Source organism: Notechis scutatus, chromosome Z, assembly GCF_049901735.1.
Source record: "Notechis scutatus isolate UNSWTSFEM ecotype Mainland chromosome Z, rNotScu1.2, whole genome shotgun sequence".
NCBI lineage: Eukaryota > Metazoa > Chordata > Lepidosauria > Squamata > Elapidae > Notechis > Notechis scutatus.
The window spans coordinates 107018896-107034150 of NC_142025.1; the positions used below are offsets into that span (position 1 = coordinate 107018896).

Consider the following 15255-nt stretch of genomic DNA (forward strand, 5'->3'; position numbering starts at 1 on the left):
GAAGGAAATTGGCTCTGCCCAGGGCTTAAGATCTGCCCACCACCCACAAACCAATGGGGCCTGTGAAAGAAATAACTCGGTAGTGGAAAAGTATCTTAGATGTTATATAAATTATCAGCAAGATGATTGGGCGGACCTACTGCCATTTGCTGAGGTGGCATATAACAATTTGGTACATGGTAGTACTGGGTTTATTCCATTTTAAGTGGCTTCAGGACTTTGTACCTATACCCAAGCTTCCACAGGAGAAACCTAACATTCAGTCATTAGATGAATGGATAACACAGCTCCAGCTTACCTGGCCAGTTACCCGTAAAGCATTAGATGATGCTCATCAAGCCCATAAAAAAAATTGCAAATAAAAAGAGAACTCCACAAAAGCCATATCAAGTTGGTGACAAGGTCTTTTTATCCACCAGATATTTGCAGACCACACAAAAGTCAAAAAAGCTTGGACCTAAGTATGTTGGACCTTTCCCAATTGAACAAATTGTGAACCCTGTGGCAGTCCAACTGAAATTACCTAAAACCCTCCAACGGATCCACCTGTCTTCCATGTTACTTTATTAAAACCTGAATATACCTCCGACTTGAGGCTGACTCAGGTTGATCCCCCCGTGCCATTGCTAATTGAAGGTGAACAACATTTTGAAGTTAAAGAAATTGTGGATTCTCGAAAACAAAGGGCTCGACTGCTATATTGGGTTGTTTGGAAACATTTTCCTCCTTCCCAGTCCAAGTGGGTGAATGAGAAGGATGTTAGAGTGCCTAAGCTTATCAAGGCATTTCGTACTAAATATCCTGATAAACCCTAAAATATAATATTATAGTATTACATGTATATTTTCTGTTATCTTCTATTTTTATCTTTTATAGGACTAACACCTCTTTTGCAGGAGGGCCGAATGTCAGCCTTCAAGATTTTCTTCCTTTGCTTTGCATCTTTCGGCTGTCGTAACAGGGGGAGGAGGAGGGGACATGGTTATGGGAAGCGAGCTGGAGGTGTATAACTGTATAAGTGTATAAGTTGGGGGGGGGGGTTTTCTTGCTTAGGCTTCTATCCTATGCTATGTGCAGCCGCAACTCTTTATCAAAATATGTCAATGGACAGAGGCCTCATCACCACCTGGAGATGCCCACATGATGCTATACACAACTTTTAATTGGATGAGCCAATTGAACTATTGGGGGTGGGAATGTTGCCATCACTTTGTATATGTGATTTACGCACTCATTTTCTCAGATTCAGAATTCTTTTGTTGCTACCAGTAAAATATATTTTTTCTCTAATTAATGGAGTCTAAGTATTTCTTTCTTGGATTTTGAATGAAGCACCATCTGACACAAACTATTAACCACCTAATAATCTTGAATTCCTATTCAAGTGACAAAATAGATACATGAATCTCCAATTTGATATAGATAGTTATCAAATATCAAGGATAGATAGGATGCTAAAGAAGAAGTATAGTTTCTGAACATTTGATCAAGAATGACTTTAATAATGGTAAAAATATTCCATAGCCATGAACAGATATATGACTAAGCACTTTTCAAAAACTAATTCAATATATGGATTTCTTCTACACCTGGAAAGCATAGAAGAATAAATTCAGTCAACAAGGTCTGTTTTTACAATATGTCTAAACTATATGATAGAATTACAATGTAATAAATGATTAATGATTGTTATAACGTACAAAGGATATTAACAAAGATTGAGCATGTACTATATTCTGCAACAAATGACATATGATTGAACCATATTTCTTCAAGAAATAAGTGTTACATATCTTCTTTCCTTTTTTGAGCAAAAAATGTAGAATTTGCATAATTCTTTTTTCTTCCTCAAGCAATTTTTTTTTTCTTTAAGCATCTTTTCTTTACTTTTTTTAAACATATTATAGACATCTTTATGCTCTTCACATCCTTTGGGAATTTGTATCAAGGTAATGGCACTAATTCATAAACAAAGAGTACATGGATAAAGCATGACTTTCTATGTGAACAACTAGTTCTCCCAATGATGACGAGTTCCAGGTAAATCATACAACTCTGTAGTTTGACCACAGACACAAAATATAAGATGCCCAACAGACATTGATCTCTTTATGGCTCAATACATTAAATAAGAGAAGATCCAAGGAAAACCTTTCTGTTCTCAAGCTCACTCTCACTGCTATAATTTACTTTGTTGCTGGTTGTCCTCTTTTCCCTCTTTCTTCCTTCCTCATTCCCATTGTTATTGCCTTCTTAAAAAGGTTAGGTCTTCACCTACTAGGGGACCCAATTTTATGGAACTTTCTTTTTAATGCATTTTGCCAGCATTAATAACTGACACTGCTCGAGTCACTGATTTACATTTATTTCAGAGAAGTGATTATCTGAAATTAATGGTTACCTTTTTATTAGGTATACATCAACCTTACCTTGAAAGTTAGATACCTAATACAGTAAGGTGTTAGGTAGCAAATCTATCTGACTTTATCTGAAAAAATAGTCAGGGGTTGTTAGCACTTTCATAAAAGAATCTTAGAATGGGAGCTTGCCAAATGCTAGAAAAAAGAAAATGCCAAGTTCATGTTATATATCCAGGTCATTAGCACGAGACAAGGGTCACTCAAGGGAGTGAATATATTTTATCTCCTTGTAGTCCATTTTCTCTCTTTTTTTTTATGGAGCAAATAGTTCAAATAGCTGTAAACTCTGCTTTAGCAATTTAAAGCAGATTAAAATCTACCAAGTATAATTTCAAAACAAAACATCAACAATAAAAGCCAGTCTACTTAAGCAACTATAATTTATCTATTTCTATTTTACCTTGTATCAGTGTACTGTGGACCATTTATTAACTTCATTAAAAATACATAAGTACATAAGAAATTCCATGCAATTTTATAATGCAATCATTATAATACAATGAGCTCGTATTATCATCTTTAAAATACCTATAAGCCCTTCCCAGCTTAAGACCACATTGTCTGAAAAAAAAGGGGAACCCTTTTTTTCCTATATGCTTCTTCCTGAATGTTACAATATTTAAATCTTTCCCATTATACTTCTCCAAGCATTCTTTACATCTTTGTTACGCAAAGTATATATAACAGGGTTTAGTAATGGAGTCAAGATGGTGTACATTAGTGGGATCAGCTTGGTATTAACAGAAGACTGGGGAGAAACAGGTCTCAAATAGGTGAAAATGCTACTGCCATAATAAAGTAGAACCACTGTAAGATGAGAGGAGCAGGTGGAAAAAGCTTTTTGTCTTCCTTCTGCAGAATGCATCTTCAGGACTGTGGAGATGATGGATGCATATGAGAGAAGGATGCAAAAAAGAGGTGTCCATGCTATGAGTAAACCAATAGATAGCAAGAGCTTTTGGTTGAGAGAGATGTCTCCACATGATAACTTTAGCAGTGGAGGAATATCACAGTAGAATGCCTCTAGGAAATTATCTCCACAAAAAGGTAACTGAAAGGCAAAATAAGTATGTATTGCAGAGTTAAGAAAACCTCCAATCCAGCAAGCTATAGCTAGTTGGAAGCAGACCCATCTTCTCATAAATAATGAGTAGTGCAAAGGATTGCAAATAGCAACATAGCGATCCAAAGCCATTACTGCCAGAAGAAGGCATTCTGTCCCTACAAAGGAGAAGAAAAAGTACAATTGGAGAACACAGGCTGTGTAAGAAATGCTATTTCTGTCTTTGAGGATAAGATTCAGCATCTGTGGAATTGTGGTGCTGGTGTAACAGATGTCAAGGAAAGACAGGTTCCCCAGAAAAAAATACATGGGGGTTCTGAGATTCTGATCCAAAATTGCTATAGTGATAATGGAAGTATTCCACAGCATTGTGAATAAATAGATAGTCAGAAATACACTGAAGAGCAAGTATTGCAGTTCCTGGAGGTTTTGAAAGCCAAGGATGATGAACTCTGAAAGAATAGTTTGGTTCTGTATTTTCATGTCTCATCCCAAATAAGTTACTCCTTGTTGTGGTTGTGAAGTAGCTTAAAGGGAAAAAACAAACAAAGTAAATTCTATGCAAATTGTGAACATTTTAATGAAGCCACAAACAAAATCCATCATGTATCAAATCCAGGACCTATGCCTTTCAGTATCTAGATTCTTTTCCAGCCAAATATATTTATGTGGATTTCAAACAAGTGAAAATAAAAATATCTCTTTAAGATTTATGTAACGTCTCAGTGACTAGTACACTAATTTGCATAGTTTGGAATTTTATTGTTATGGAGTTCATGTCTACTGTTGTTTAAAGACAGTGACATGTCACCTATACTTTACATGCTGAATTCTGGATCTATCCATTTGATTTCAAGATAAGCTTGAATTCTTTAACTTCTCAGTCATAGCCATGAAATTTCCTTGAAAACAACATGGAGGTATTTTATCAGTGTTTTTCTTCTTTCTTTCTTTCTTTCTTCCTTCCTTCCTTCCTTCCTTCCTTCCTTCCTTCCTTCCTTCCTTCCTTCCTTCCTTCCTTTCTTTCTTTCTTTCTTTCTTTCTTTCTTTCTTTCTTTCTTTCTTTCTTTCTTTCTTTCTTTCTTTCTTTCTTTCTTTCTCTCTCCCTTCCTTCCTTCCTTCCTTCCTTCCTTCCTTCCTTCTTTTCTCCCCTCCTCCCTCTGTCTTTTAGAAGTAAAAAAAAATCAAAAAGTTTAAAAAGTAGACTAAAAATTGCAAAGTTTACCAATTTCTGACTACTTCCATTTTTGGGGTAGGAGTCTTGTTGGCATGGCTGATTTCCTCTTCAGAGCAAGACACTAGGTGATGTTTAAGATTCTTGGTTTTTTTCTTTGTTTTGTTTTCAATTTGCAAAGTAAAAATATGCTTAGTATTGTCCCAAATGTATGAGGGGATACAAAGTAGGAGTACCAAATCATTTTTTAACTTCTTTGAAGTGATTTATAGGCACTTGATTTTATTTAATAGCTGCCCTGAATTTGAATCAATTTTGAGCAATCTCAATCACATTATAGGTACAAAAAACTCAAATTACATTATATTACAAATTCATTTAAGTTTTACATAATTCCTGATTTGTTTACATTACACTGAAGGGAGTTTTATTATGTGAACTAAACTATTCCTACAATATGAGCTTGCAGTGTGGGTTATAGAAATATGCTTATCTCCCCCTAAAATGATCTCATTGTTACCTGCAAAAGAACTATTGTTCTTCCTCCCAACTGCTTCATGCTCTACTGTATTTAATTTTTTTCTCTATTCAATATAAGATTTCAACACCCATGCTGAACCCCCTTATCTACAGCCTGAAAAACAGAGAAGTTAAGGAAACCATTAAAAAATTAATGGGTTACACAACCTTGTAATCCACACACATGCACATGTATATAGGTGTGTGCACATGCATTTATCTCCTTCTGTATCTATGTATGCAAATACACAAACAATGTACCTTGTTGTCTCTTTCTATCTTTCTGGGTTTGTCTATCTTGTCTATCTGGAACTGAAGATGTTTCTTGGATAAGAAGTGAAATGTTTTCAAAGAAAAATAAAGAAAGAAAGTCCAATTGCCTTTTGGGAGTAAAAAACCATCTTTGGGACAACATGACTTGGATGATTGAGAATCTTCAAAGAAAAATTGTTTACCTGGAATGTTCATATATTTAACCAAGCTCACTTTTTTTCCTTATCTCCGATTTCATAAATCTGAGCCTGAAATAATGGGGCTTGTTTTAGTGTACTTGCTGATATTTATTACAGTGTATTGTATTCTAGAAGCTCAATACTTCAACTCCCATTGCTAATTAATTCCTTGGATATATACACTACTCTCTACATATGAAAGCAAGCATTTAGCTGTATTGCTGTTGTAGGAAGCTCCATCTTCATTAGGTCTAATAGCATTTAGTAGCACAATATTTGCAAAGTTATCTTGAAGAAGTTGATTGATTACCTGATCACATTCTACTGAATTCAAGTACCTCCAAGAAACAGTCAGGATTGTATAAAAGCTTTCCATTTTCTGGTCTGTGTCTGGGAATTATTTTGTTTGACATAGTTGATAGTCCATCAACACTGGTTTGAGGAACCATTGAGCGAATGCAATATTTTTTATCAGTAGCTGGCTAATGTAGAGTATGAGTTGAGTCAGGACATTCTTTTCATCTCCATTCAGATGTTTATGATCTTCTGTGCTTTCCCCTGAGAGAGATCTCTGCAACATATGAGTTTTCTATCTGCCAAACTTTCAACATTTCTGGTCTCCAAGAAATGCACAGTGTGAGAACTCCTTAGAGAAAAGAAATATGCAAAATGATGCAAGGGGGGTAAATATACACTGCTCAAAAAAATAAAGGGAACACAAAAATAAGACATCCTAGATCTGAATGAATGAAATATTCATATTAAATACTTTGTTCATTACATAGTTGAATGTGCTGACAACAAAATCACACAAAAATTCTCAATGGAAATCAAATTTAGCAACCCATGGAGGTCTGGATTTGGAGTTACACTCAAAATTAAAGTGGAAAAAAACACTACAGGCTGATCCAACTTTGATGTAATGTCCTTAAAACAAGTCAAAATGAGGCTCAGTAGTGTGTGGCCTCTATGTGCCTGTATGACCTCCCTACAAAGCCTGGGCATGCTCCTGATGAGGTGGTGGATGGTCTCCTGAGGGATCTCCTCCCACACCTGGACTAAAGCATCCCCCAACTCCTGGACAGTCTGTGGTGCAATGTGGTATTGGTGGATGGAGCGAGACATGATGTCCCAGATGTGCTCAATTAGATTCAGGTCTGGGGAACGGGAGGGCCAGTCCATAGCATCAATGCCTTCATCTTGCAGGAACTGCTGACACACTCCAGCCACATGAGGTCTAGCATTGTCGTGCATTAGGAGAAACCCAGGGCCAACCGCACCAGCATATGGTCTCACAAGGGGTCTGAGGATCTCATCTCGGTACCTAATGGCAGTCAGGCTACCTCTGGCAAGCACATGGAGGGCTGTGCGGCCCCCTAAAGAAATGCCATCCCACACCATTACTGACTCACTGCCAAACCGGTCATGCTGGAGGATGTTGCAGGGAGCAGAATATTCTCCACGGCGTCTCCAGACCCTGTCACATTTGTCACATGTGCTCAGTGTGAACCTGCTTTCATCTGTGAAGAGCACAGGGCGCCAGTGGTGAATTTGCCAATCTTGGTGTTCTCTGGCAAAGGCCAAATGTCCTGTACGGTGTTGGGCTGTAAGCACAACCCCCACCTGTGGACGTCGGGTCCTCATACCACTTTCATGGAGTCTGTTTCTGACTGTTTGAGTAGCCACATGCACATTTGTGGCCCGCTGGAGGTCATTTTGCAGGGCTCTGGCAGTGCTCCTCCTGTCCCTTCTTGCACAAAGGCAGAGGTTGCCCTCCTACGGCCTCCTTCACGTCTCCTGATGTACTGGCCTGTCTCCTCGTAGCGCCTCCATGCTCTGGACACTACACTGACAGACACAGCAAACCTTCTTGCCACAGCTCGCATTGATGTGCCATCCTGGATGAGCTGCACTACCTGAGCCACTTTTGTGGGTTGTAGACTCCGTCTCATGCTACCACTAGAGTGACAGCACCGCCAGAATTCAAAAGTGACCAAACTATCAGCCAGAAAGCATAGGAACTGAAAAGTGGTCTGTGGTCACCACCTGCAGATCTGCTCCTTTATTGGGGATGTCTTGCTTACTGCCTATGCTTTCCACCTGTTGTCTATTCCATTTGCACGACAGTATGTGAAATTGATTGTCAATCAGTGTTGCTACCTAAGTGGACAGTTTAATTTCACAGAAGTGTGATTGACTTGGAGTTACATTGTGTTGTTTAAGTGTTCCCTTTAGTTTTTTGAGCAGTGCATTTGGGGTGTACAAGTCAAACTATCTTTGCAGTTTATCTGGATAACTGTTATTTTTTTGGATTTTTTCCCATTTTTAGTTAATTTGCAAGCTGCCATTTTACTATTATCTATGCAACTCTATAATATTCTTTTGTTGCACTTTTAATACTGAAAATGCTTTACAAGTTACTGTTTTGTGTTATATTCATGGTATTCTGTACTTTGAAGCAACTTTCCCAAATAATTTTCAAAGTGTTTTAGAATCTAGTATATGTTAGAAAACTGGTGACCCATAGGCCATCATTTCAGAGAGTTCCTTAATTAAACAAAAAAACAACAACCACTAAACAACCAAGTGTAAGTGGAAGTTGGAGCAACTTATGACTTCTTGTTCACTTGATCACATTTGTCTGCCCTCCAGGGGCTGATGAGAAGATTGGTCTACCAGGCCTCTGCTAGAGTAGGGTGTCAACTCATAAAACATTTTGTATGAATGTTAACAAAAAGAAGTGGGGGAGTTTCAAAGAGCAGGCAGCAGTGTGGAATTGAAAGTACATTCCATTCATATTTTCTTCAAAGACTGATTAGATGACTGAATCTTCTGCCATGCAAAAATCTAATTGGAGAGCATGATTGATGACTCTTGACTATGGGTGTGTTTCATTGGATGATACAACCAGAGGGGTGGGGGTGGGCACATGGGAATGTTGTAAAGCAGGGATGAGAATTTCATAATCTATCCAGAGAATCATGAGAGTAGAAAATGGGACTGATGTTATTGGCAGGTGGAGCCAAGTAGTTGTTTCCTTTTTGTGACCCACCCCTCTCACTTTTCTTCCCTCCTTGTTCAGCAGGCTGGTCAAGGCTTTAGAAATTAGGCTAAGGGTCCAAGGTTATACATCTCCTTATCAGAGGCTTCCATGAAGCAATGACAGGTGTGCTCACTAACTTGGCTTATTGTGAAAACATTTTGGTTTGCAATCGGCTGTATAATTTCATAAGATCTGACCTGAATTTGCCTTCAATATATACATATTTTGTAGGAGCATTAAAGCAACCTGTTTAAATGAAAAAAAAGTCAACTCAAACATTTTGTATGCATGTTTTATAGTTGTCAACAGAAAGAAGTGGGGGTTGGGTTTCAAAGAGCAGACAGCAGTGTGGAATTGAAAGTACATTCCATTCATATTTTCTTCAGGACTTATTAGATGACTGAAGTTTCTGCCAAGCAAAAATCTAATTGGGGAGCATGATTGATGACTCTTGGCTATGGACATGTTTTGTTGGATGATACACCCAGAGGGGTGGAGAGGGAAAGCAGGATCAAGGGTGAAAATGAATTATGTGTCTCAGAGTTGGCTATCTGTCAGGATTCCAGCAGTTACTCCAATTAAATCATGAGCCTCGAACCACACTCCCAAAATTAAAAAGGATTTATTAGAAGTTGACACTGCGGCATTAGCCTGGGCATAGCCAACACTGAGACATGTAATTCACTGTCAACGTATATACGTTTGATTGTTGATTATATATGTGCGTGTGTGTGTGTGTGTGTGTGTGTGTGTGTGTGTGTAAAAGAAATAACTATTGTATGTGAAAGACATGATTTTTCTCATTCATACATGAGTGTTCTAAAAGGACACTCATAATAGCTCATAACCATATGAGGCATTCTGCCTATAGTTTAAAATATTCAGCACCAGATTTTTGTTTTATTTTTTATTTAAAAAAAAAACTAAAAATGACCATCAAATCCCAAATAGTATCCATCATTTTCTGTTTGCATAGCTTTAGTCTGATTTGATGTCTGCTATGAATTTACAGAATAAAATATAGTAATATTTTATGTTTGCTCCCTGATTTTTTAATTTAAATATTTTAAATCAGTTATATAAGATTATATAAATAGGTTAAGAATTGGAGTGCCTAAATGTAAAACCAATATGCTCCAGTTAAGGCTCTTCATGGATAACAATATGTGATGTGAATGTGGAGAGACACAAAGCCTGGCCCATATGCTGGTATGTCAGCTATTATCCAAAATATGTACTGATAATGATTTATTTGTGGCCAACAACAAAGTTAAGAAGAGGTTTGATATAGAAAAGGGAGGAGGAGGAGGAGGAGGAGGAGGAGGAGGAGGAGGAGGAGGAGGAGGAGGAGGAGGAGGAGGAGGAGGAGGAGGAGGAGGAGGAGGAGAAGAAGAAGAAGAAGAAGAAGAAGAAGAAGAAGAAGAAGAAGAAGAAGAAGAAGAAGAAGAAGAAGAAGAAGAAGAAGAAGAAGAAGAAGAAGAAGAAGAAGAAGAAGAAGAAGAAGAACCAAAGTTGTAATGCCATGTATATGGTATCTATTTCTTTTGTCTCATTTAATCCCTGAACTGTTTCCCCTGTTATATAGCTTTTTGATATTTATCTTTCTGATATAAATGTCTTATGGACATTTATTAGAAAAAATAAAATTCATTCACACTTTAAAAAATTGTTTCCAAAGAAGCAGCAAAAATCCTAGGATGGAACTTTCCAATTATACTACAATTACTGAATTTGTTATTCAGGATTCTTCAACCTGCAAAAGACCAGAATTCCATTATTTGTACTCATTCTAATCATGTACACATTAACAATAATAGGAAACACAGTTATATTCTTCATCACCAGTTATGAGACTTGTCCCAGCACCCCAATGTATTTCTTCCTGAGAAACTTTTCCTTTCTGGAGATCTGTTGTACTATAGTTATAGTCCCAACGATATTGGCTGACCTCATTAGAGAAAAGAATGTTATGTCTTTCAACTGTTGTCTTACTCAGATATATTTTTCCATGCTATTGGTGACATTGAATGCCCCCCTTTGGCTGCAATGGCTTATGATAGATATGTGGCTATAAATTTTCCACTGAGCTATAATACAATTATGTTGTAATGGCTTATGATAGATATGTGGCTGTACATTTTCCACTGAGATATAATACAATTATAAATAATATTGTCTGTGCTCAACTTTCTATTTGCTCTTGGATTACTGGTTTGGTCTTACCATTAATACCAGTTTTTTCTAATATCACAGCTCAGCTATTGTGGAAGTAATATTGTAGATCATTTTTTCTGTGACATATTGCCATTGCTGAGGTTAGTTTGTAATCAGACTGAACTCAATGAAATATTGAGGTTTTTTCCCTGTACTTTCATTCTTGTTGGATCATTCATATTAACTGCAATTTCTTATGCTGTCATCTTGATTGCTGTTCTGAATATTCATTCTTCAGATGGATGTGAAAAGGCCTGTTCCATCTTTGCCTCCCATTTACCAGTGGTTGGTATCTTTTATGGAACCATGATGTTCATCTATGTCAGGCCCACCCAAAATATCTCCTTCAACATGGACCAGTTGGCAGCTATGTTCTACTGCATTATCACCCCACTTTTTTTTTTTTTTGTAAATTTTATTTGAGTTTTCACAAAGAGAAAAAAAAAATACAAATAAAACATCTTTTTTGAAAGTAGCATAATCCCGGGTTACATTTCTTTGTACAGACACAAATTGAGGTTCATGCTCATTTTTATATTCTATTCCATATCTTATTACTATTTTACATTTTCTGCATAGCTTCTCTCCTCTTTTAATTTTCTCAATTTTATTTTAATTATCTCATCTCAATTCAGATCATTGTATTTATTTTTTTGTCTTTCCTGTTTCAATTATCTATTATCTTTTCTCATTAAACAAAATTTCTCCTGTAGTTACTGATTGGAGTATGACACCTTTATATCTTTTCCTAAAGTTGTAACATTCAATATAATACATAACTTCCATTCGGATTCTGCTTGGTACATTCTTAAAATACACACTGTATTCTTAAAAAGAAAAAAATATAAATGTATATAATTAAAACAACATTCCATTCCAATTCAATTCTATCATTAATATTAATAGTCATTAAAGTCTTAACGCCTTTAACATTACTTTTCAATTAAATATCATACTTCTATGGGAACAATTATAAGCTTTCCATAGTTACTTCCCCCCTCACTTATATTTTATAAAACATTAACTAATTAAAATGTTCCCGCTCCTTCCTAATTCAATTTTCTCATTTATTTTATTTCACTTATTTTATTCACAAACATTTCACTAAATTACACTAACTATTTTATCCCTCATTTTAATCATACGTTGTTTCCAATTTTCTAAAGTTATTTCTATTACTAATATAACAATACAATCTTATGTACCTTTACAGAATCCCTTTTACAGTTAGATTTTCACCCATTATCTCTAAATAGTTCCTGTTTCTCTATATCTTGCTCCAGTCCTTTTTAACTTCTTTTCCTTTCCTTCTTCCCTCTCTTCTTCTCTCTCCCTTTTACCCCCTTGTCTCTCTACCTCTATTTCTCTCTTCTGTATTCCCCTTTTCTGTTGCTTTCAGTGTTATACTTATTTTTCGAATTACTTTTCTTTTCTTTGGTTGTTTTTTTAAGTCTTAAATTCTCCATTCTCTTTCTTCCCCTTTCCTTTTTCTTCCCCACATAAAATTGCTTGTTCATTAAAGATGGCTTCTTCTTTGTCCCAGTCTTCTTGTTTTGCAGTCTTTTCTTTTTGTTTCTCATAGTTCCAAATCTCCATTTCTAAGAATTGAAAAACGAAGCCAAAAGAACCCTTCCCTTCTTGTGCATCTTCTTTGTACTTTTTAAGTTCCATTTTCAATTAATCCAGAAGTGGTGCCATTGTATAAATTTTTAATCAACCACCCAATTTATTTTAGTCATTCAAATATAATAACCAAGAATCCAAAAATCACCAAATAATCCAAATACACGCAAGCTGTTTCTTTTTTGCTCTTTTTTCACTTTCTCTTTTACTATTTAGTTGCAAAGTTTCAGTTAAAATGTATCTTTTAGAAGTCTGTTGAAGTTTTACTTTTTAATTCCAGGCAGTCTCCTCCCTCTTCCAGATCCTGCCCTTATCCTTTTTCTCTCCCTTCCTGCTTATGAAAAAGAAAAATTTTAATGTCTATAAATCTTTATTATCCCTTTGGCATTTTGTTTTATTTTCAGCTTAATTGCCTATTGATGTCAAAGCGGATTTTTCCGATTTCTCATTTAAGTCTCTTAGTTGTCAGTCAAAGCGGATTTTTCCGATTTCTTATTTAAGTCTCTTAGTTGTCAGTATAGGAAAGGAGAGAGAAGGAAAAACAAAAAGCCAAACCTTTCCCTTTTCACTTTCCTTTGCTGCTTCCGATTCTTGTTTGGGAGCGATGTTATTTTTTTGTAAGTTTAAATTCCAGGGTAACTTAGTTGTTGCTTTCAAAATTTAACCCGGTCAGCCAAAACTTTCACTTCTTATCTTCCTCCTGCACATTCTTTTCTGGTCGAGTTCTTCTTTGTGGTGGTCATTTCTGACCACCACTGCAACCACCTTCGGGAAAGGGAGTAATGGCCAGCTGAGGAGAAGAGATGCGGCTCTCCTCGACCCTGCTTGTGGTCTCCCCCCTCTTCACCACCTCTATGGGGTGGCTTAGCACTGAAACCAGCCGGCTCAGGGTGCTCCAGCGGCGAGCCCAGACAGAAACCGCGCATGATCACGGATTTCTGTCTGTTGCTGAAGCCCTTCAAACTGGAAGCCATTATTATCCCACTTTTGAATTCTATGATATATAGCCTTAGGAATAAGGAAGATAAACAAGCCCTTAAAAATTTGTATGTAAAAGGTTGGAAGACCTATAGTGCTCAAGAAGTGTTCTGAAAAACATTAAGTAATACAAAGGGAACAAAAACTGTGTTGAAAATGATAACTTCTGTTTGCAATTTTGTAATCACTCAATCTGGAAATAACTGTTACTATTCTATAGGTCCTCGTTGTCTGTAGACCAACATACAATTGCTTTCTTAGTAACAAATATAGTGAACATTTCATAGCATATTGACTACTCAAGTCAAAATTGATGGGGCATATTTAGGGTGATTTTTCTCATTACAAAGAAGAAGGAGGAGGAGGAGGGGGAGGAAGAAAATATGTAGTTTTCTGAATCCAGTTTTAAATATTTCTAAGTGATAAAACAGGTTTCAGTTTCAATTTGCTAAATGTAAGAAGAAATATATTTTCATACTACTCTGCAAACTTTATCTTGCATATAAATACAATGATACATTTGCCTCCTGTTTTGCAGTGAATAATAAATGATGACAGCTGTCTTTAAATTTATTTATTTTTAAATTATTTATTCATTAACGTTTGAAATTGTCTATCTCCCTTAATGTGGGACTCTGGTGAACAAATAAAAAAATTGAAACATTAAAATCAGAATATAAAATTTACAATTTAAAAAGGCAAGGATTATAAAATAATATTAAACATTAATTAAAAGATAGCTAGAAGAGCTTTCTGGGTGCTAATCAACAGCTCCATGCTCTTCTGAGGGATCCAAGCAAGATCCCACAGCCAATTTTTACATCTTTCCAAAATTGCTCCCTGCCTCACCTCTGGGGAGAGAATAGTAGAGCAAGCTCATTTCCTGGACCTCACTAGTTAGAATTCTTTATCCAACAGAATCCACAATATGCTTCACAGGTGGCCTAATGTAATGTAATGGGGTGAAAACATTTCCATAAATAGCCTGTCTCCAAACAATATCATTTTGCTTAGTAAAAGATAACTTAAAAGTGTATAACAAGGTTGGTGAAAGACAAAGCACAAACCAAAGATATATACAGGAAGGATAATGTCACAGGAAGAAGAAAAATAATGGCATTGTTTCTTTGTCATGTCTCTCTATTTACATTTTCAGTATCACATTAATATCTTATGATATAAGCAAGACAATAGCTTGAAGTCAGTCTGCTTCTGTTTTCCAGACAGAAAGAAGAAAACTAAACTGGCCAATTTAGCCAGCTCTATCAAATATTTTTATAATCAATATGATTTCAAACTATATTAGGAATAATACCTCATTGTGCTTCATAACTCTTCATAAGAGGAAACAACATAATTATCATTGCTTCTACTTCTGTTAAAGCATGCTGCAAGTAGACAAAGTAACATTCCTTTGTTAATGCCATCACAATTATGCCACCAGACTTGAAATTCTAGAACTAGAAAACCTTGAATTACGCCGTCTTCGGTCTGACTTAAGCATGGTATATAAAATCATACATTGCAATGTCCTACCTGTCAGTGAATACTTCAGCTTCAACCATAACAACACAAGAGCACACAATAGATACAAACTCAAAGTAAACCGCACCAAACTTGATTGCAGGAAATACGACTTCAGCAATAGAGTGGTCAATGTCTGGAATACTCTACCCGACTCTGTAGTTTCTTCCCCAAACCCCAAAAACTTTAACCTTAGACTGTCTACTATTGACCTCACCCCTTTCCTAAGAGGTCTGTAGGGGGCG

General features: G+C 36.3%; 1 protein-coding gene and 1 pseudogene across 1 annotated transcript; one reads left to right on the top strand and one right to left on the bottom strand.

Annotated features, from left to right (window-relative positions):
- Positions 1-3039: 3039 nt before the first annotated feature.
- Positions 3040-3966, bottom strand: LOC113428870 (olfactory receptor 5V1-like). Its single transcript, XM_026691399.1, has one exon. The coding sequence runs from the start codon at positions 3964-3966 to the stop codon at positions 3040-3042; it is 927 nt and encodes a 308-aa protein (XP_026547184.1).
- A 6402-nt stretch (positions 3967-10368) lies between these two features.
- LOC113428871 (olfactory receptor 5AR1-like) lies at positions 10369-13600 on the top strand (annotated as a pseudogene).
- Positions 13601-15255: the final 1655 nt, after the last annotated feature.

Bases quoted from the DNA above. Each gene is read 5' to 3' on its own strand.
- LOC113428870 (XM_026691399.1), bottom strand. From the start codon at position 3,966: ATGAAAATACAGAACCAAACTATTCTTTCAGAGTTCATCATCCTTGGC.